At 39.1% G+C, this 22602-nt stretch overlaps 1 protein-coding gene across 7 annotated transcripts in view; it reads left to right on the plus strand.

Moving 5' to 3' along the window:
* TCF12 (transcription factor 12) overlaps positions 1–18222 on the plus strand; it is a gene marked incomplete at its 5' end in the record, with an annotated part of 164186 nt that extends 145964 nt beyond the window's left edge. For 3 of the 7 annotated variants that reach the window (XM_082005128.1, XM_082005129.1, XM_082005133.1), the window contains 7 exons: positions 2494–2567; positions 3491–3562; positions 4292–4498; positions 11553–11667; positions 12990–13152; positions 14423–14655; positions 17897–18222. In XM_082005128.1, coding sequence (XP_081861254.1) covers positions 2494–2567; positions 3491–3562; positions 4292–4498; positions 11553–11667; positions 12990–13152; positions 14423–14655; positions 17897–18039 — 1007 coding nt within the window. In that variant the 3' untranslated portion in view covers positions 18040–18222. The remainder of the gene's footprint in view (positions 1–2493; positions 2568–3490; positions 3563–4291; positions 4499–11552; positions 11668–12989; positions 13153–14422; positions 14656–17896) is intronic. The other 4 variants (XM_082005132.1, XM_082005134.1, XM_082005131.1 and 1 more) reach the window with 3 other exon arrangements.
* Between the last annotated feature and the right edge of the window lie 4380 nt (positions 18223–22602).

The raw sequence follows: 22602 nt of genomic DNA on the forward strand, positions 1-22602 counted from the left end.
GAGACACTTAAGTATACAAGCCTATGTTTGACTATTTGGCTGTTACGTTACTGAATAAGGACTAAGGACATTTTTTTGTTAATTAAAGTAAAAGCTTTGAGAACAACATTATGAAAACCCCCGAGTATTATGAGACAATAGTGTGTGTCTCATCTTCCCTGCCCTCATTTAATTTCTAATTTTACATAAACATGACCAGAGCTTAGCTTCCTGCACGGTTTTAATGATTGTGTATATGTATATGTGAAGTTTATACACGAATCTGAGTGGTTGGGAGCCTTGGTATTTTAAGAATCCTCCTCCCAGGGTCAGAGGTATTCAGGAGCGTTTGGTCGGTTCCGAGGATGCAAAACCCGCCTCTGCCGACTCCGATGCGAGTGTGTGTTTGAAAGGGGAGCCAGGGGATTAGCGCTGGGGAGACTCCGAGAGTAAGAACAATGCTACAGCCATGACTGTCGATGACCCCTGTAAGTCCTAACACTTGCCTGGCTTATTTGTTTTTTCATGCTGCTGTGTTGGTGCTGCACTAAAAGCTGCAGTTGTTAATGGCAGGGCTTGTGGTGCCAGGATGCTTTTTAACATAATGGGTGGATTTCATGCACAAACTTCTAGGAGGGGGAGTGGGATGAGGCAGCAGGAAACGGGTGCCATCTGGCAACCTGCGCAGACGTGGGGACAGTGTGCCGCCGCTCAGAAGGAGCACTAGCATTACTAGAGGTGCGATTGAAAACTGCAGGTTGCAGTTGGGTTGTTCTTTTGAGAGGAGTTGAGTATTCCCTCCCCCCTTTTCGTCGCCTTTGTGAGAAGTCCTGCTTGCAGCATTGTTCTGGGTTTACATCAAGGAAATAGTACCTTTTTCCATATTAAAAAACCCCAAACTCATCAGACTAGATGCATAGGGGTTGAGTCTACTTTCTTAACTGGTTGCCTTTCTGCTTAATATTCAGTTGATGCTTTCTTGTAGGAAGTAATACACTCAGTCCTGTTAGGAGTGAGCACTCATTAAAGCCTTGAGTATGGTCTTGTCCGTAAAAATGGAGTTTTGACCAGATAGAAATTTGAACATCACACTGAGCCAAAATATTCTAAAGTTGTTTCGTTAATGCTTTGCAAAAATAAGTGGGACTCCAAGCATTATTTCCAGGTTTAGGAATGACAGTAATGCAGAAGCAGAGTACAGATCCAGACCCAGAGTAGCTGTGTGAAGTGAAAATTGGTAATTATAAACTTACTCACTGATATCATTATATTTTAAAAGAGAATTCCAGCACAGTTATAGCAGCTCTGGGCTTTTATGAAATTGGAGATGGTTTATTTATTTATTTTTAATTAGAAAGGCAATGCTTAGGTATTTTAATAGCTATGCAAGCTGTACTCTTTTTGCTAAATAAAACCCTTTCTTTAAAAGGTAACTACTTGCAGCTCTCCTGAACAAAGGAACTGTAATGTTATTAAACCTTTTCCCAGTTTTCCAGACGTACAGCTCTGGCTGTTATTGAAAGAACAAGCCCACAGGCTCTTCCTTTAATGAGCTGCTTTGGATTGTATGTCCATAATTTATTAATGTAATTGCTTTATTATTACATTTGTATGGCTGAAAGGAAGCTGTCTCTCATGGACATAGAATTTCATGTAGTATCTTTATAAAAGATGCATTATTAGTTGGTGAGAAAAATACATGTTGTACTACTTCAGGCTTTGTTTTAGAAGTACGGCTTTATTAGTTACTGCATTTCACTTCTAATTATTTCTAAATTTTACATGGTAATTGGGTATATTTATGTCAGATTAGAATGGATATGTATTTGAATTTGCAGTCTGTAGGTAATGTGGATATAACTGTTGATTTGTTGCAGAGTCAATGGTTCTTTAACTGCCAGTTTACCTTAAATATACCTGAAATAACAAATGGGAATAACTTAGGTGTATTTTTACACTTCTAAACTTAGAATGTATTACGATCTAAAATGGTGTAGTGTAGAACTAGGCAAGCTAAAGAAATCTTTTAGATCTAGTTTTAAGTTTTCTTACTTAGTAGAGAGTTGTCATAGACATGGTTTTCCACTTATCCTTGATTCATTGTCTATCTGATTTCTTTAAATATTTTTGTTGTATATTTTAACACTATTAAAGATATGCCTACATATACTGAACATAATCTGAAGAAGAAAGAATCTTTTTACGGTGACACTGGCAGAAGGCAGGTATTTCAGATGCAGTCTGTGTGTGTGTTTAGTCCACTTTTTTATGTTGAAGTACTTCGAAGATGTCACTGCTTTGTCGTCGATAATGTATCTAACAATATAGATGCCAGGATGTAAAAATTATCCCTCAGGCAGCATGAAGGAATTCATCCTCCTTTGTATACCCATATGTTAGCTTACCTTTATGTTATGCAGACTATGTTGGTTTTAATTGTGTTGAGAAATATTGCATCTCTGCGTCCCGCTTATGCTGCCTAAATCTGTGCGTTAACCTAGACAATTTTGACAGGTGCCAGTCAGTGGTCTAGGAGTGGAGGACAAGCCCCCTCATCTCCAAACTATGAAAACTCTCTACACTCCTTGGTAAGAATTGGTGAAAGCAGCATAGTACTTTTTACTTACAAGTTGAAGGCTTGGTTTTGTATAAATCCTGCATATCATTAAAGGAAACAGTAGGATAGCATTACAAATGAATTCTTTGCTAACAAATGGCCTGTTCAGTTGAACAATATAAGACGTGCAGGGTGTGTCTTTCACCATCTGTTCCTTGGGCATCAGGCTTCTGTGCTGAGGACAGCTGGTGCTAAAGCGCTGTTAAGAGATTCTGGTACCTTTTCACAAATCCATAGCTAATTCTTATCTAAAGTTCAGTCTGGAGAAAAGATAAAGACTTCATGCCTTCGCATTTACTTGTCCTTCCCCCTCTTTCCCTGAAATGGTAGTCTCTTGGGCTTGTTTTCATTACATTGTCATTGAAGTATTAACATATTTTATTTGTAATTATTATATGTTATTGGGGAATGTTAATGTATTGATGAAACATTTTGCAGAAAAACACACAGGAAATAATATACAGCATTGTAAACTTTCTCCTTTTGAAGATTCAGCAGAGGATTTAAGTTACTGACTTCTTTCTTAAATTTCTGGTACAGCATTAGGAAGGAGAGGGGAAAAATTTGAGGGAAGGTTTTGATTACCTGTTAATATTTCTAGTTTCCACAGAAGTAATTTCTTTTTTTCTGTCTAACAAGAATAAATGTAAGCTAAATCAGTTCTCTTTTCTTCAACATTTTTGCAATTAAATATAATGGATATGTACATCTTAGGATCCTAACATAACTGCAGTGTTAAATATTAGCCTTTTCTTATCTTAATATAATCGGATCTCTGTTGCATTAACTTGACTAACAGTTTATTGCTGACATGCACATCAGCTGTTTCCTCACCTCTTTTTTGAATTAATCTTAACCTGTGCTTTGCTTCCTGTTCTGTCTTGACTTTGCCAGAAAAATCGAGTTGAACAGCAACTTCACGAGCATTTGCAAGATGCAATGTCCTTCTTAAAGGATGTCTGTGAGGTACTATTTCACTTTAGATGGTGCCTTTTTGTGTTTCAATTAATGCTCTTCCTTTGGATTCCCCATTATAAAACTTAAGTTAGTGTAGCATATGACCCATCTCTTGACTCCAGCGTTCTGCTATTTCAGTTTCTAGAGAGCTGCAGTGTCAGAACTGGTTTTGCTTTGGGGTTTTTTTGGTCTTTTTTTTTTTTTCTTTTTTTAAGGAAAGTAATTTTAAGTCAGACTTTTCTTCAGTAACATACAGAGCTTGTTTTTATTTCTGAAATACTTAATCTGTTTAAAGATTCATTTTAGAAAATGATAACTTAGAAGTTTTGTCCAGCTTTTTGTAATACAAATTCTCAAAAAGCCACTGCCTCTCTTAATTGTTACCAATGTGGTGAGGCTGATTTTTATGATTGTTCTTTCTATTAGATAGCTTATTTTGTAGCACTTCCTTTTTTCTTGTTCATGCCATGTAATAGAAGCAGAGTAACATTAACCTTATAATAAGCTTCACTTTAAAAGCTGCCACCTATTTGTGGAATGAATGCTATCTCAAGCAAAATCTCCAGATATCTTTTCTTTTTCCTGTTTGTTTGTAGTGCTGGTAGGTGCTTTCAAAGTCTTTTGATACCGCATTTCATCTTCTGTCTTTATTATCACCAAGGTAGAAACTGTTACGGTGTTATGAGTCTGCAGATGCGTTCAGTAATGGCTGTTACCGTCCCTCTTAAATCCCAACAGCAGTCTCGAATGGAGGATCGCTTGGACAGACTCGATGATGCCATTCACGTACTACGAAATCATGCAGTGGGGCCTTCAACAAGCCTTTCAGGTGGCCATGGAGATATCCATAGTTTATTGGGACCATCCCACAATGGGCCAATTGGAAGCCTGAACTCAAATTATGGAGCATCTAGCCTTGTAACAACCAGCAGACAAGCATCAATGGTAATGATCTTTTTAAAACATGTATATATTTATTCAAAGCAATTACAGTGGATGCATGTAAATTATCATAGAGCCTAGTGAGTTAAAACTGGGTTGTTAGATTATCAGGAAGAAACTACTCTTGATTCTTGTGGAGGAAAAATGGCAGACAACTTGCACCTGCTATGGGTTTCCAATTAGAGACTTGGGGTGGGGGTGGGCAGAAATGAGGAGGAGGAGAAAGATGGGAAAACTGAGACTTTGGCCTGGTCAGTGGCCCATAAAATCCTGCTGTGACCATATGCAGAAAGCTGAAACTTTTCTGCTGAGAGTGTTTCAGCTTATACATGCATTTTTTCCAGATGTGTAATAATTGGCAGAACAGTTTTCTCCTTGAAATGGTGAATAGGGAGATTGAATGGGAAAAGCAGTCAAGAAGGACTGAATTTCAAGTGTTCTGGTCTGGAAAAGCTGTTTATTGTAAATTGGAACTAGTCTTCAATAGCAGATGCTGGCAGAGGGCTGGGAGGAAGCTGTTGGAATGTGGAACCATAGTGTGCGCAGGCTCAAAATTTAAACTTTTTTTTTTTTTTCCTAAATGAAAAGGAGTTTGAGCGCAGCTGTAGTGTAAGTAACAATGAAGAGGAAACAACTTTTAGGTTAATCCCCAAGAAGAGTGAAATAATTCAATTCATCTCTTGTAGTTTCTTTTAAAATGTTAACTGTTCTGAAGAAATGTTGTCGAGCTTTTTGTAGATCAGAAATATGTTAAAAGCATTATACAGTAAATGAAATCTATTTGTGGCATTGCTCACTTTCCTTTTTCTTCCTTTTCATTCCTGCCTGCTCAAAAATGCTTAAAGGAAAAAGAGCTTTTTGAAACATGCTTATTTTAGTGGTGCCATGTGTTTGCATGTTTACAGCGTAATTTTAAAGACCAGTTACATGCTGTGAAATTTTCTGTTATAAAACAGATTCACAGCTGGGTGCTGTGTGATCAAGGCAAAATTTCACCTATCATCAAAATAATTAGGTACCCCAATTGCTGAAGGGTTTGTATTCTATAAAACAGAATTAGTTCCAGGCTCCCCCGTTCGCACGTCACACAGCCATTTATATTAATTTCAGAACCACTGCAGTAAACATCAAAAAGAACTGGTTACTTTCTATATGCTGCCTGTGTCTGGGGGCCTTTGGGGGAGGGGGGTACTTTCCAAATGCATAGACAACTTTAGGTTTCTATACAAGTTCACAGTTACTTTTAGTAACGAAGTGATGCATAAATACTTTAGAAACTTTTAAAAATACTGTCTCATATTTAATATTTAAAGAATGTTGTTAAAGGGAAAGCTTTACAGTGTCTGGGGGTAGACTGAAATGTAGTTGTACAAAAGAAAACTTTTTTCCCCCAGGTCTCAATGATGTGGGGTAAAGTGAGTGACTGAAATTGCAGTGACAAAGTTGTTCTCTGACTCGTGGAACCTTCTGATAGTGCTAAGGCAGATACAGTCAAATGTGCCGAAAGGTACATAAAAACCTCTGTTTCCCTTTTAAACTAGGTTATGATAAATATTTTATCCACTCAGTTTTGATTAAAATAGGTGACAGTGGAAAGTGTCTCTCTGGAATGAATAAATGTTCCTTGGTCTGCTGTAGTTGAATGTAGCTGTGTAACTTCAACGTAATATAGACGTGATTCATCATCTAATGATTGACCCGCAGTCTTGATTGAAGGATGCTTGCTGTCCGTTAGAAATAAACTCAGATTAGGAAAATGAAAACAAGATTTGCTTTTATGTTTCATCCTCACTGGGTGAAACAAGCTTGCAGATCCGTTCTGGCTTGAAAAGTGAGTCAGCAAAAGAATTTCTTGGATTAACCTTAATTTTGTTACATCAGACTAATTGGCTCCAATAGAAGGCATCCTGTCGTGGCCTTGCCCAGTCCCCAAAGAGTGCCCTTTGACATCGTTTGCAATTGCAGGAACTCAGCATGACTTAGGATGGAGTCCTGAAATACGTACAGAGCAGAGGTTGGCACGTGCGGCTGTAGTGGAAACGGAGTGCTTTATTAGTGATGACTGTGTTTCAGTAATGCCCCCCCAGTAGGAGGTGTAATTTCTCACAGTATTCAATAATCAAGTCGTTTCAAACTACACTTATTTAGTATCTGTTTTTCTTGCAATAGTAAACGTAGGCCAGCAGAGAATTTGCCACACAACCTGAACTAGAAGATCTAGACTTTGCTCAGGGATTAAATACTACTTTACTTCAGAGGACCTCCAGTAAATTTTAAGAAAATAATGAATATTGGCTAATGTAGTGAGAAATGTCAACACTGATAAGGGTGTTTGCCTGTTTTTGTTTGATGTGCTGATAGGGTTTTTTTGGTCAAGAAATGTCCATTGGGATTCAGCACTAAATGAAACTGCCTTGTCAAGGGGGGGGGTGTCTTTATACAAAACATTTTTGTTTTTTAGTGAAAAAAATAGAGGGGGGAGGAAAAAAAGAAATTGAATTTCCCTTGAAGATGATGATCTTGGCAGAAGGAGCTAGGAAATGAGTAATTTTAACTCCTTTTTATGTAATTAGTGTAACCAGACATGGCTTTATTTTAACATTTGCTTAATTTTTGAGCCAGATTTATTTTAAAACTCTAGTTGACTTCATTTCCTGCTTGCTCTGAATGGTCTTGTTTTCTTTTTAGCTGGGCAGGCCATTAGACTTATTCAAATAGATTTTTAATATCTCAAACTCATCAAATATTTGCTAAGTGGCCTTTGAAGTTGATTTGTATTTTATTTCATGTATTATTGAAAAGTTAAGAAGTAATACTCTTTTTGTTCTTATTCAAGCTGCTTTTTATTTGTCATTGTAATATAATGGAAGAACAGCCTGAATTGATTAAAAATAAATAAATAAAAGGCCTGGAAACTCAGTTAAGGATGAAACTCAATCCTTAAGTCACAGGGTTTTTTCCAGGTGTAACAGGAATCTAAGAAAATGGGTGATCTCCCTCTTTCTACCCTGTCTGCTGTAGTATAAAAGCACAAAAGGGCAATTTAAGCTGCTTTGCCAACACCAACCTCTGCTCTTGCTCAAAGCCCTTCCAGGGACAGTATTTCTCCACAGAGATTATGCTCCCACTGAACCACTTTGAGCTGCCCGGAGTGTAAAAATCTCGATTCCAAAGCCCTTTTCATTGTCTTAATTATGCTCACCTTAGTTAAAATAATGTTAATTGGCCAAATTGACCAGCTAGTATGGCTTGAGAAGTGTGTGTATTGTGAAATATGCTTAGATGAGTCTATAGCAAATATGAACAAAGACTGATTTTGTAACCCCTCCTAGTTTTTATCGCTAAGAGTTCAAATTAATAATCAAACGGAAGGGTGAGATGCAGAACCGGTGTTAACGGGACAAAGGTTGACCTTTCCCCATGTGTCACTCTCGGTTCTTCTATGTGCAGTAGTGTGTCATCAGTTGCCATGTTTTGTCTAGTTTTTATTTAGTTGCTGAAAATACTTAACTGATTTTCTGGTTTCAGATCCCAAATGTTATCACTTAAATCAACTGAAATAAGTTCTGCAGTCATTTTTTTGAAAACTTAGGAGTCTGAGTGTGGCTGCAGATTGTCCTACGTGCAAGTCTTTCTTGAAATTCATAAAAATAAATACAGTGCACCTGGTAAATTACGACAACTTGTAGTCTTGCAGGACTACGGTTTTTCTCAAACTGTGATTTTACTGAGCTATAACTTACTTGATTTGCTGAGAATCCTTGCTAAGTATTAGGTCATCATTGTATAGGGAAGTACACAAAGGTGAGTGATTTAAATCTGTTTTCAACAAATGTGGTGGCTGTGCTGATTGCTTCTCAGATTTTTCTGAAATATTTTGCCTGTGCAACTGAAAACTTCCGTTTTACGCTCGTGGTACGAATCCCGCCTTTCCGTTTGTCTTCCATTTTGTGTGCCCGAGGAGTGCTTAGGGTTTGCTTAAGAGGGATCGTGAAAATAAGGCCAAGTTAGCTCACGGAAGAAGGAATTAACTCCACGCTCGCTTGCTTATAAAACTGACTCCTGCAAGTCGCTGTTACGGGCTACGGGAGCTGTACCGGGCCGCTTTCCCGTAGCACAGATGCAGAGAACCGCCGAGGGGTACGGGCGCGGGAGGCTGGGCGGCGCGGCCGGGGCGCGGGCAGCTGTATGCTAATGCGGGCAGCGGGAGGAGCGCTGGCGGGAGGCAGCGGGTTACGCAGGGAGCTCTGCTGACGTCATTGTGCTGGAACAGTCCCGACGGCGGCCGCCAGCTCCTGCCCCCGCCCGCGCCGGGCGGCGTGCGGGGGCCTGCGGGGCCGCTCCTGCGAGCGCCCTGCCGCCGTTGCACACCAGCGTTTGTAAGGCGGAGGTTCCGAGCAGCGGGGTAGCGAGGAGCGCCCGGAGAGGCTGCGGGGCCGCGGGGAGGTCTCTGCCCCGGGGGCTGGACACGCACTGCCCCAGCCAGCCTTAGAGCGAGGAGGTCATTTGGCGGAGCGTTGCTTAGAAATACTAGCAATAAAACAAGCTTTCTTGTTCTGAAGGCGTCGGAGCTGGTCGTATCAAATGCCCTTCAGAAGGCGTAAAGGAAGCCCAACCGTTGTGCTCCGTTGAAATGCAGATGGAGAGAGCCTCTTTCCGTGCGGTGGGAGGCTAGGGAAAGAAAAGCAAACTAAATGTTCTAAGCTCAACGTTTAAGACGCTAAAGATCCAGTTTGGTACCTTGAAGCTGTCGCAGACAAGTTGTGCTTACAGGGAACAGAGCTCTTGGCCTTCATATGGGATACCGTGACTTCCAGCAAGTCTTTTGGTTTGGGAGCTTTTTTGTTCGCCTGTTTGGACTTTCTAGTACATCATAGAGATAAAAATTCATATTGTGGTCAGTTTTTTAACACTTGAGCTCTTAAGATTCCTGTATAAGCCTTGTTAATCTGTATTGTGTGCTTTGTATTTGTAAGCCTGTTTCAAAGGACTGGAACATGGACTTAAATTCAGGTTTTATTTCTAATCTATTTTCTGTCTTTATTAGAACTGATTTGCTAATCTGTCACTTTTAGATTAGCTCTAGATTCAAAAGTTGCCAGGGTTCTGGCAGCTGCTACATTTGTACACTGCTTTAAGAAATTTTTGCCTTTTTTAAGGCGCAGATTTTGGAACGAACCTGGCCCTGAAGTTATTAATAGTCCGTCACTTGAATAAAAGCACCCTCATGTGTTAGGACTAAGCATGACCAGAAGAATAAAACAAAACGCACAACCTGCGGGGCAGAATTAGGGAAAGACTCGTTTTTGGAAGCTCAGTGTGGAGAATGAGTTTTGCGTTCCTGTTGTAAAGAGTTTTGTCTCTTGGATTGAAAGACCTGGGCCTTGCTCCTTATTCCAGTGAATTCAAGACACTCCCCAAGAGCTGAGATGACTGTATCCGCAGTAGAACTTCTCACAAACAAAGCCTATTACACACAAAGGAAGATAAAATATACTTAAAATAGCAACAGATATTCCGCCATTATACAGGAGGAGATTTTCTGCTGAACAATAGATACAACTACCAGCCCGGAATGACCTGATACTAGTTGTGGGCTGTCGGGGGGGTTTCCCCCCTTTCCTTTCTTGTTCCTGTGCGTTAGCTTACAGGAACAAGTGTATATTAAACAAAGGATAAACTTGCATAAGGGTATTTATCTCTCTCTGGGTAAAACCCATACTAAGACATGAAAGGTAAAAGCTGCATTAATTACTCAAGAGGGATTCAAAGCTCAGCAGTTTACTAGGATTGAAGGATTTATTGAAAAACAGTGGTTCTCATGTGTAACTCCAGGCAATAAACCTATTTAATTAAAGGCTTAATCTTCTAGTTGACGTGTTTGCTACTGTTCCAATAAAAAGCTTCATCTGTAGCCAATTTTTGTAACTATACAAATAATAGTAGAATCCCTCATCTTTGTTCACTTTTTTAACTGTTTAATTGTATTGTATTGGTTATATTACAAATATCTAAAGGACTTTTGTGTCTTTAGGAATCAAAAGCTTTAAATGGTCAGTGTTCCAAATTATTTAAATACAGGCAGTGTGTCTTTACATCTTCCTTTTTCAAACAAAAGACTTTTTTTTTAATAGAGGTTTGCATTGATAACCATAGTCTGTATTGAGCAGCAGGTTCTTAACAAATTTGCCTCTTCAAGCTAGGTATGCGCACTCATAGCTGTCTTATATAAGAATTGTTAATTCAAGCTTATGCAAAATTAGAATTTTTTAAAAGACTTTTCATCTCAGTGCTTGCTGCTTAGAAATGTAATCGTGATGTATTATGAAGGAGCAGATGAGGAAATACAGAGAGAGGTGGTAAGAATAGTTAGATGCCTGGATTATTTTTGTATGATAAGATTCTGTAATGGGACTAAATGTATTTAGTTGAGAAAGGAGGACAATGAGAGAGAATTCCTGAAGTGAATAAAATAGTATTTTGATATTAGATCCAGTTCTTAATCCTGTTTCAGCAAACAAGAAGTGAGGAGATGTTATTTATGTGTTTCATAAATATATGTGTGTATATATCTGTGTATGTGAGTGTGGGGCAGTATACACACCTTTCACATGTGGGGAAGACCATTATTCCCCACATTTTTCTTTTAAGGATCAAAATGTTATAAGTACTAGAGCTGAAAGTTTTATTTGTTTAAAGCAAATTAGGTTGAGGGGTATGAGACTTGAAGGTTAATCAAGTCTCATACCCCTCAGGTATAAATCAAAGAGAAAATTCTTTAGTGTTCTGTGTGAAAATACTAAAAACCCTTTTTGATAGGTTGCTTTGTTACTCCAAACAGGTGTTGGTTGCTACGTGAAACACAGCTTAATCCGGTATGGTGTAATCAAGTGGTTTAGTGCAACAGCATCTTTCGACTAAATCTTTACTGAGCTAGAACTTTAACTCGGGTCTCTAATCCAGCAAATACTTTAAGTCTTTTAAAATTCTATTTTTGGACTGTTTCTTTGAATCACATCTTTAATAGGAATCTTTGCTTTGCTTTGCTTTGCTTTAGGTTGGGACTCATCGGGAAGAAAGTGTCAGCCTCAACAGCAACCATTCAGTTCTTCCCAGTACAGTTTCTGCTCAGAGTACAGAACTAAATCATAAAACACAAGAAAGCTACAGAGGTAACTTTCCAGCAATTGAAATGTTGAACAGGGTCTGCAATAATCCAGAGCCCGGGAGGCTGTAAGTCTGGTAAACTTGCATCAACCCTGGGACAGGGACACAGATAGTGTTGAGAAATAAAAATTCATTATAAACCCTGTAAACCACCACTGTTAAGGATTCCTGCAACAATTTTGAGGGCATCCCTGTGTCAGACTTGTCCCAATATAATTTCAGCAGAAGACTCTGCGTTACAGCCACATTGTTTCGGCTTAAGGAGCCTTAATACCATTTGCAGTACTGCAGCTGTTTCCGAATCGGCCGGGAGGGTTGCAGAGTGAGCTAAGGCCAGATTTCGGCCTAGCCAATAAAAGGAAGTTGTTCCACACAAGTGTTTACAGTTCCTTCAAGTTTTAGCTTAAAGCAGCAAGCTGTAGAAGACAGAAGTCAGCTTACTCGTTAGCATACTTGCACCATTTAGGGACGTGTGTGTTGCACATTTGGCCTAAGCCCAAGCCTCAATGTCAGAGCAGCTCTGCCCTCAGGTTTGCAGTGTGGACGTGAGGTGCAAATTTCTTTACTTTGCTAAATGTCCTTTTGTCTTTAACAGTATCTTTCTTAGATTGAGCTGTTACTGATCAAGCTGCTCTATGAATTATGATCCCTTTACAACCCATGACACATAGAATCTTTGGGTTGGAAGGGACCTTTAAAGGTCATCTAATCCAGCCCTCTGCAGTGAGCAGTGACATCTTGACCAGGTTGCTCAGAGCCCCGTCCAACCTGACCTTGAATGTTTCCAGGGATGGGGCATCTACCACCTCTCTGGGCAACCTGTGCCAGCGTTTCCACCCTCATTGTGAAAAATTTCTTCCTTCTATCTAGTTGAAATCTGCTTTCTTTTAGTTTAAAGCCACTACCCCTTGTCCTGTTGCTACAGGCCCTGCTAAAAAGTCTGTCCCCATCTTGCTCGTAAGCCCCCTGTAAGTACTGGAGGCTGCATAAGGTCTCCCCGGAGCCTTCTCTTCTCCAGGCTGAACAACCTTAACTCTTTCAGCCTGTCCTCATAGGAGAGGGGTTCCATCCCTCTGATCAGTTCTGTGGCCTCCTCTGGACCCGCTCCAACAGGTCTGTGTCTTTCCTGTGCTGAGGGCTCCACAGCTGGACCCAGGTACAGCAGTTTTACCAGGGTTTCTCTTGCCAGAGTGGTAGTTCTTCCTGTTGTGTTCCCAGACTTCTGCTAGGCTCTGACCTCCCATCGACAGTATCTGCTTGAGATTGTCTGAAGTATTTCACTCCCATAATGCTCATACTGATCTCTGGTTGCTTGCAGCATTGTCAGGTGGCTTACAGAGCCAGTCTGTGGCTATAGGTCCAACAGAAATCAAGTCTGAACATAAGGAGAAGGATGAAAATATACATGAACCCCCCTCATCGGATGACATGAAATCAGATGATGAGTCCTCCCAGAAGGATATCAAGGTCTCATCTAGAGGCAGAACAAGGTGGGTTGCTGATGTGACCTAGAGAATTTGTGCTTCATTAATGCTCTGTAGCATGTTTTCCTTAAGTTTGATAAATTTATTTCAATGCTTTTGTGTTACCTCAGTGCATGTATTAATAGACAGCTGAAATAGATAGTTTACAGTATTTGTATCTATTCAAATGCAAGATGGAGGATGTTCTGGGACAATCACCTGAAAATATCTGCCTAATATCTGCCTGTACAAATAAATAGTAAAAGATTCTGAGGGCCCTGCCCAGCATAGAGGACGGGAGAATGTTAGAGATTTGTTATACTTTGTTTCTGGGCCAGGGCTGCGCTTCTAAATGTGAGCCAGTAGTGATGGAGAGCCTGATAACCTAGAGGCCGGGGTGAATACGATCGGTAAATACTCTTTTTAAACACTTTTTCCCCTCGCAGGCCACAGATAAAAAACCTGGAGTTGACACTGGTAAAATGCTTCTGGATCTGCCCGATAGGCCTGACCCAAACAGTGACATTTGAGACAACAGTAAACAGAATTTTGCAACTGCAGGCAGCGGAGTCTATACCTGCACTTTAGTGTGTTTATTTTAGTAGAGTAGAGGTTTTGCACAGTTTTAGACTTAGTTGGACAGTCCTATATTAAAAAAAAAAAAAGCGTATGCAACTTAATATAGTCATGTGAAGTGATACAAGAATTCTAAATATAACTGATTAATCCTACACTGGGTATGAGAAGAAAAAATAGTTCTAAAATTGGCCACGAAGGTCTCTAACAAAACTAGAAGTTTTTAATAGGCACATTAAATTGAAAATTACTTGAATGCCTTTTTACATAAGCTGATATATTGGAAACTAACAAAAACTATCTGTTGAAAATGATTTATTCTTCACCTGACAAGGTGGCTGAGTTCTCTCTATTTGAACGTTCATCAGTGATTTGAGTGAAGTGGTAGTTTGGGCACATCTTTTCCTTCAAGGAGCAGTGCATTACCACTGCTCTTCCTAGAGGTGTTTGCCATCTGTAGACGATACTCTGTGGATATTCTTCAGGCAGAAACCATTTAGTATTTATTTTCAGGAAAAGGTAAGAACAGCAAGAATTACCTTGAACAGTTAAGCATTGGTATCTAACACTTCCTTAGTTGTTCAGATATACTTCAATATGAAGTAGATTAAATGTGAAAGAAGTTTAATTTCATCAACTGAAGATTTCGAACCAGCAGCAGGATCGCTTCTTTGAAATGTCAGTGATATTTCAATATACTCTTATTTATACTTTCTTGCAGCAGTACTAATGAAGATGAGGATTTAAACCCAGAGCAGAAAATAGAAAGAGAAAAGGAGAGGAGAATGGCAAATAACGCTAGAGAACGTTTGCGCGTACGAGATATTAATGAGGCATTTAAAGAACTTGGCCGTATGTGTCAGCTTCACCTGAAGAGTGAAAAACCACAGACGAAACTGCTTATTCTTCACCAGGCTGTGGCAGTCATCCTCAGTCTAGAGCAGCAAGTGAGAGGTTAGTAGCCTGTCATTGTGCTGTGGCAGTTTGCAGCGTAGTTTTTCTCATGGAACAGTGTCGGTCTCTAGAGATCTGCATGACTAGATGCACAAGTTTACTAAAAGTGTATTTGCTGTTGTGTAATGATGTTGAAGTTCTTTAGGAAAAGCAAAGAATTGCTTTTTAAAAGAAAAACAATAAAGGGGTGGTGTTAGGTTTATACTTTGATCTTTCTTTTTTTTCCCTGTGCAATTAACCATCTCTTCACCTGTTTTTTCAAGGTAAATTGATTATTAAAATATTGACATATAAGAGATGTATTCTAAGATGAACCCCCGTAACTGAAATATTAAAATGCAGTGACTTTAACTGTGTTTACTTAGGGTTTTGCATTAATCTTATACTGGGGAGGAGGAAGGAAACCTATTTCTATTTTAGTTGAATCAGGGCTGCTTTTGCATGTATTTTCTTCCCCTGATTCCTTTAAATTTTTTCCAGGAAACAAATAGTAGGCCTTTTGGTAGGTGCAGAAGGAAGAATTCTTTGTGCAGTTCACTCTCTTAAGGAAAGATAGTTGTAGGAACAATGTTTAGTTCTTCAGCTGTTCTAGTCTCCTGTGTTGGTGAAGCTACAGTTGACTTTAGTCTCCCTTTAAACTTGTGTCAAAGACATGTTAAAAGTTCTGCGGCAACCTTGCTTTACCTTTTGGTCAGCCCTGAACTGGTCAGGCAGTTGGACTAGATGATCATTGAGGGTCCCTTCCAACTGAAACAGCCTGTTCTGTTCTATTCTGTTCTGTGTAGCTGGCACTGAAATGGGTGAGCGTCCTCATGCTTTGCTCTTTTGGACCAGTGAATAACCATCTTCCTTGGTGTCTCATTGATGGAAGTACATCAAGTGACTGGAAAGTCTTCAGATGTGGATGGTGTCAGTGGTCATACTGGCTTAACGTGCTACATCCTTGAGTCACTGATGCCGCTGAATGATGTCAATGTTTTATTTTTCTGCACCGTGTTTTTACTTCCATTTCCTAATTTGTTGCTTGCATTTGGCCCAAGAGATCAAAGCAATTGTTCAAAGTTTATTGAAAGTGACAAAATTAATAACACAAGCTTATGCACCTCATAGCAGGGATGAGATACTGTGTTTTCAGGCAGAGTTTTATTAACCCAGTTTTTAATACAGGCAGGCATGGTCTCCAGTCAGAGCCCTTCCACGGCGTAGAGAGCAACTAGTTACTGTGCAGATGAGATGCTACCAACTAGTGCTGTGGTAAAGCCCTTTTAGCACCTCTGAGACCTTGTTCTTGGGAATTGTTTTGGTCTGAAAATGTTTGCCGTAATCTGGAAGATAAGGTTGAATATGATGAAGTCGTCAGATTAACATTAATCAAGCGTGTTTTTTTAATGTTTAAAAGCCATCAAGTCCATGTCCCTGCTGTCACAGAATCTGTAATCCACAGAAAGCTCTGCGTGAAAATGAATAAAACCACTTTTGCCTTGGTCAGAGGTTGCTTCCGAAGCTTCTGTCTGTGGTAGAAGTCTTTTTCTAAATGTACTTAACAGTTGAATTGGACCTATTCTACAGGCAGTGTAAATTGAGAGCTTTTCCTGCCTCACGTTTACATCTCCCCTTCTGTTCTCTGTGCATTTGAGGAAGCCTATCCCAAGCACACAGTGCCTCTTGGGAGCGAGGCTGTGTTCCCCATTCTATCTCGCCTGTCTTTCTTTGCGCCTGTTCCTGAAAGTGAGCGACCGGAGCTTTGAGGGGCGGCCAGAGGAGCTTTCACCAGTACATTACCTAATTGTATAAACAATTCCCTCTCTCTGCTGGTCATGAAGCTTCTCATTTTGTGATTGGTACTATTCAAAATGAAACATTGCAGATTTTAAGCTCTAACTGTAGGCTAGCATTTTTATCTCCATTTTCTAAATCACTGTAAATAAACTTCCTTTCAAAGTTTCCACGTAATTAAATCTTTAAAACTTCAAGGCAAGCCACAGTTAAACAAAGAAAACTGTGATAAGAAAAGTTAGCAGTTTTTTTTCTGTTAGACTCTTTGGGAGCGGTCATCCTTAGGAAGTGCAGTAGGAGGCTGTTGATAATGGCTTGGGTGAAAGCAGAATTACAAAGTCTGTCCAAAATTGCCTCTGCCGGATTAGCTAGATTCTACCCCTTGTAAAATGCCAGCAAACTACAATTACTAGAGGGGTGCCTGTGCGGTGCAAGAGAGGGGCTTGTGCTGTCTGTTCAGTTTTGGCAGTCTCCTTACAGTTAAAATGTTACCTGCAATCTTAAACTGCAAAACAGAATTCACTGACAGCTAGAAAAATGCCTCAAAATGTTGATTAAATTCAACATGTGTTGGTAGAATATATTACACACTTCTTGCCTGTATTTTTGGCCATTGCAATTTACATTATCTCTATTCTGATTCGTGAAAAGCTGTTTTGAAGAACAGAAACAGTTGACTTTTAGGAACTGTCATCATTTAAAAACTAGATCCAAATCGACATTTATTGAAGCTAATTGGGGAAGTGGAAACATACTGATGGAGGTATCTTGATAGCTGGTCCACAACTAGTTATTATAAAGTACTGACTTTAATGTGAGAAGAAGTGTGGTTTAAAAAAAAAATCCACCTGCTCTGTGTGACTGTCATCATACTGTTTTGATTTAAGCGAGATGGGCACAAGATGAGTTCACAGACTTGAGGTTGTGAAAAGAACAATTGACTTAGAACATTCTACCTCCACTGTTCTAACAGCAGGCTAATACTTAAGGTGAAGAAAGCAGCAGTAGCATTCCTAAAACTAGTGTGATGTCAGTAGGGTTGGTATGACTTCAGCATACCAACAAAACACAGAAATCTCTGTTTTATTACGTAGTAAATAACAGACAGTTCTCATTTTGCACTTCAGCAACCGCTGGTGACTAGGGAGGCACTTTAAAGTTTTTTGAAGGTGTATGTATGTAGGCAGATAGTAAAGTTTGGGAGTTTGGTTTTTTTGATTGTTTGTTTTGTTGTTGCTGTTTCAGTTTTTTGTGTGTTTGGTTTTTTTAAATACCAGTTTAGAAGATGCCTGGTAAGCTTTTCAGTAGTGCTTGTCTGCACCTTTGTACACCTGCATTTTAACACAGCGGCCTAAGTAGTTAGAAGAGGGAAGCTGCATAGCTATTTTTACTACAGTGGTCAATGTGTCGATACTCCCCTTGGTTACCAGCGTATGGGATGTTAAGAATAATTTTTCTGTTACAGAACGAAACCTAAACCCTAAAGCAGCCTGCCTTAAGAGAAGGGAAGAAGAAAAAGTTTCTGCCGTATCGGCAGAGCCGCCAACACCACACCCAGGAAGCCACCCTGGCCTGAGTGAAACTACCAACCCTATGGGTCATATGTGAACACCAGCCAGGTATGTGTCTTGTCTAGAGGGGAATGGCTCTTCTTTCTTTTTATTGGCTAAAATTTGGGACATCTAGATCTGTTTAGTCTTAGTTACTGAGCTGCCACTAGCACTGAACTTCTTCATGCTCTAAGTACTTCCGTATCTCTGAGCATAAGCGAAAGCATGCCGATTTGTTTAGTTTATAAAACAACCCCCCAAGAAATTGTCATTTAGGTCTCTTCATTTCCATGCCTTGTTGCCCATGGCTGTGTCTCTTGGCTCAGGTGGCCTTCTTGGCATGACATTAGAGAAACGGTTAACAGCTCGCTAGACAAGCCAAGCATAATAGAGATGAATTACACATCTTTAAATGGTCTAAATATCACATTAGTTCATTTAAAAATCCATGCATTGTTTCCTAGTGCTGATACAAACAGTTAGAAAGACTTCTCATCTCACAGAGTTTTGCTCTCTAGCGTAAGGCCAGGCATTCTAACTCACATCATTTCTAACTATCTTAATTCACAGTCTGTATTAGTGAAGATAGTTAAGATTTTAAACGTAATGTTTTCAGCTTTGCAAGATAAACAGGTGTTTCCAAAAGCCCCATCTAGTCCAATACACAATAGTTCATTTAAGACGTGCTGATGGGGAAGCCTTATAGGAATTTTAGTCTTCTGGGTTTATTACATGTTGTTTGTTCATTGGGTTTTTTAAATAATTAGGGAAAACTTGATTTTGAGAAGAAAAAATTCTGGGTATTCCATGTCTTTCAAAACAGCAGAACTGTTGCCACTTTCAAAGAGAGTTCAATGCCCTTACTTTTATCGGCAACTTTATGAAATTTCACGTTTTGGGAGGTTTGTTGTTGTGTGCGTAGACTGTTTTGTTTCTATTTTATCTTAAGGTAAAGGCATGCATCTTGCCAGAATGTATCCCATGGATGTTTATTATTCCCCAGTGTTCCTTAGAAAGCAGCAAAATGGCATTTAAAGCAAACCTTACTTGAGTCAGTGCTTTTTTCCCATCCCGTAAAGGCAGCTTCTATCTTCATAAACAAAATGGCTTTTCTTTTTAGGAAAACAAAGTCCTTTGAATTTCTTGAATGTGTTTTGTTTCATACCAGAGCAATAGGCTACGGCTAAGTTGTCAGATAATTCTTGATTTACAGCAGACATTATAGTCTGTTCTTGCCGTATTAATATGATGAACCACTGTCAAAAGTTTACTATATCTTTGCTTTTTTAATAGTAATAACTTTGTGAGATGACTGAAGTGTGACATTGACGTGAAAAGTCTGTATAGGCTCATTAGGTATATGGCAGTGCGTACCTTCAACAGCAGAGATCAAGCTAGGTACCATCTCCTGCTTCTTAGAGAACAAAGTCAAACACAAAGGTCTGAGATTTGCAGATTATTCCTGCTCCCATATCCAGAGAGTCCTAATAGAATGTTCCTGATACTAAACTGTTCAGCCATCTTCTTCAGGATGGGTATCTCTGGGAAGAAGGTATTTCAAGGCCTCTCCGTTTCTTTTGCACTCAACTGACTGAAAAAGCCGTAAGACACAATTTAAAGTAGTTCTCTAGTGTTGGTATTATGCTTCTTACTGATTCTTTTCCTAATACCCCCTTCTCTTCTCCCAAATTTCTTTCTAGAATTCCAGAACTATTGGCAGGATACACAGAAGGTGACCTTTCTTCACAAGGACACAGACAACTAACATTATATGAAGACACAAACCTGACAGGAGAAAACACTTGAAGCAAGAAACCCAAATGCAATCTTATGATCAAAGCTACTGGTCAACACCTGCATCAGGATTGAAGATACAAGATCTTCAGATCGAATTTCAGCCCATGAAATGCTCTGAACATATCATTCTGTTGCAAGCAGTGTGTCGCTTCTGCACAATCAGAGACTGTTGTGATCTCTCCACTCATTGTGGAAGTTGCCTTGTGCCTAAACTGAATTGACAAATGCATTGTAACTACAAATTTTATTTATTGTTATGGAACTGTAAAGGTCTACATATAAAGGGAAAAGTTAACATGTTAAAAGCTGATAAAACTTCAGCTGGATGCCAGCATTTACTAAAGCTGTTCACATTCAGAGAACAAAGCAGTGACAACCGTCGACCCGTAGCATTCCCAGCATACCTATTAGTGTCTTAAAAAAGGAAGGGAAAAGTCTTTTGTTGTCCTTTCCTCTCCTTTTGCCATATGACTAGTGTTTTCCATGCAATAGGAAACTATTCTTTGGTATAGCTTTTTTTATGTTATTTTTGGTCTCTGGTAACCTGAACAGTTATGGTCATAGGTACCCTTCCATACTGAGCTCCATGCTTCAAGCCAGGAAGAGCCCTCGTGAAGGCTGCAGGCAGGAGCAATACTGTGACCATAACATCTCTTGGATTTAAGAAGTGATTTTTACTTTCCCTCAGACTTTCCTCAAACTTTTTTTTTTCTAATTATAAACAAAACCTTTTTAGGCTTCTAGGCTTCATAGTAAAGCTTGTAACGTGAAGTGTAAATTGGGTGGGGAGAATCTACTTTGTTAGAATTGCTTTGTTTTCCGAGCAGTAAGTACTACATATAGTACATGTAAAGTGTTAGCTGTACGTAAGCACAAAATGCATTAAAATACAAAGGAGATTTTTTTCAGGCTGTAATTTTGGTGAATAGTAAAATCCTAAATTCACCATGGCAGGTAGTGTGATGATATAGCCACCAGTAAGGTGGGCTTCCTTACATAATGGAGTATAAGAGCAATGGTCACCAGTTTTTTCTTACTGTATACATTAATTATCTTGTCATCTTTGTATGGCTTGTCAGTGGAGAAAAAAAAAATAGTGTGAATCAAATGCAAACTAATGCCCCCTCCCAAGCCATATTAGCATTGAACCTTTCAATGTTTCTCTACCAGAACAGTGTCCATAAGTATTCCTTTGTCACAGATGTGTTGAAATGGTTAAAATCCTTTTGAACTTCCATGGAAACTGTCTTCCACTGCAATGACCATGGGAGGAAATTTCCTCAGCCAAGGTTGTCTGAGCTATTGTTTATATAGTGCATCTTTCATCACTGGCAATTGGTTCACACACAAAACAGGAACAAACCAGTAATTTTTATGAAGTCATTTAATTTGGAAGAACAAAAGATGGATTGTTAAAATAAAATAATGAATTTAAGCTCATGTTTTGGATGGTTCCTAACAAAACAGTTTGTGGAATTAGTGGACTCATTTCTATTACTTTAATTTGCATATATCATCAAATAACACCTGATTATATCTGTGGCCTTGTTCTTCATTTCAGTGTTTATCAGCTAAACAAATTTGTTGCTTATGACGTGTGAAAGTGATCACGTGCCACTGCCTGGCCTTTTTCCTTCTAAGCTTGTTGTCTTTTTGGCTATATTAGACTTTGCAGTATGCCCAGAAGCTTTCCTTCATAAAATAGAAAGAAAAAAACATTTGGCTTATTTTTCACTGTAGCTAGTCTTTTATACAATAATCTTGTAAGAAAATTTCTTGAATTCTAAATATTACTCTTTCTAGATTTTTGAAATCAAAAAAGTTTTCAGTAAAAAGTTTCTTACTTTATTTTACTATATTAGGTAGTAAAAATGTAGGGTTATTTACCATAACCTGTTCATTAATATCAGAAATTTACAATAGCATTGTAAGACCATAGTAGGGTTCTAGCATACCGTGTAGTACCTATGGAGTATTGTAAGAGCTAATTGTCCGAGATGAATTGCTTCTCATCTTGTTCTCCAGTTTCCATTGTTGGTTTATTGCAGATTTGTACCCTGTGTCAAATTTCAAGGTATTGCTGATAAACCTTTCCAACCAGCAGCAAGAAGTTCAAAAAAATTTCTGTCAATGTAACAGAAAACACTATGTATATAACATTTATGTAGCAATAAATGTGCCATCTTTTTTTAACATGGTAAATCAGTGAGTTTTTTAAATTTCTCCTCAGAGGTAATGTGTTGCTTGAAAAACACCAGCAAAAATCACTCCAGCCTTTACCTGAATAAAACCTAACATACATTCTCAAGGTACACCGTGTAAGTTGCAGGCACAACTTGTTGCTTGAAGCATTGTTGCTATTTGCTGTGAAGCCAATACAGAAATTCCCAGTGAGCTGAGGAGGAACAGTACCTAACCTGCATTTGCTGCTGTGCAGAAAGGGATTGCACAGGCAAATAGCAAACCAGGGAGGAGAAGCTGATCCTGTCAGCATGTGCCTCCTGCTACATCTTGTTCCTTTGCTTTGCCTGTCCTTAAGTTAGGTTTCTAAGATCCAAGTCCCTTTTGCACATTGAAGTTCAGTGTTGAGTTACTTCTGAATTGATTGATGCATCTACGTAGGTTTTATGAAAAAAAAAAAAAAAAAAGCGGGGGGGTTGGGGGGAGTCTGTAGCTTAAGCTTGAAATGAAAATTTTCACATTCTTTACAATTTTTCTCTCCGTTGGTGCAAAAAAAAATGGAAGTGTACAATCTTCAAGGCATACACAGAGAGTGGTGAAATCTTCATGCAATTTCTAGTCCACAACTGTTTAAGCCAAAAAC

Source organism: Phaethon aethereus (genome assembly GCF_964289735.1).
Source record: "Phaethon aethereus genome assembly, chromosome: 12".
NCBI lineage: Eukaryota > Metazoa > Chordata > Aves > Phaethontiformes > Phaethontidae > Phaethon > Phaethon aethereus.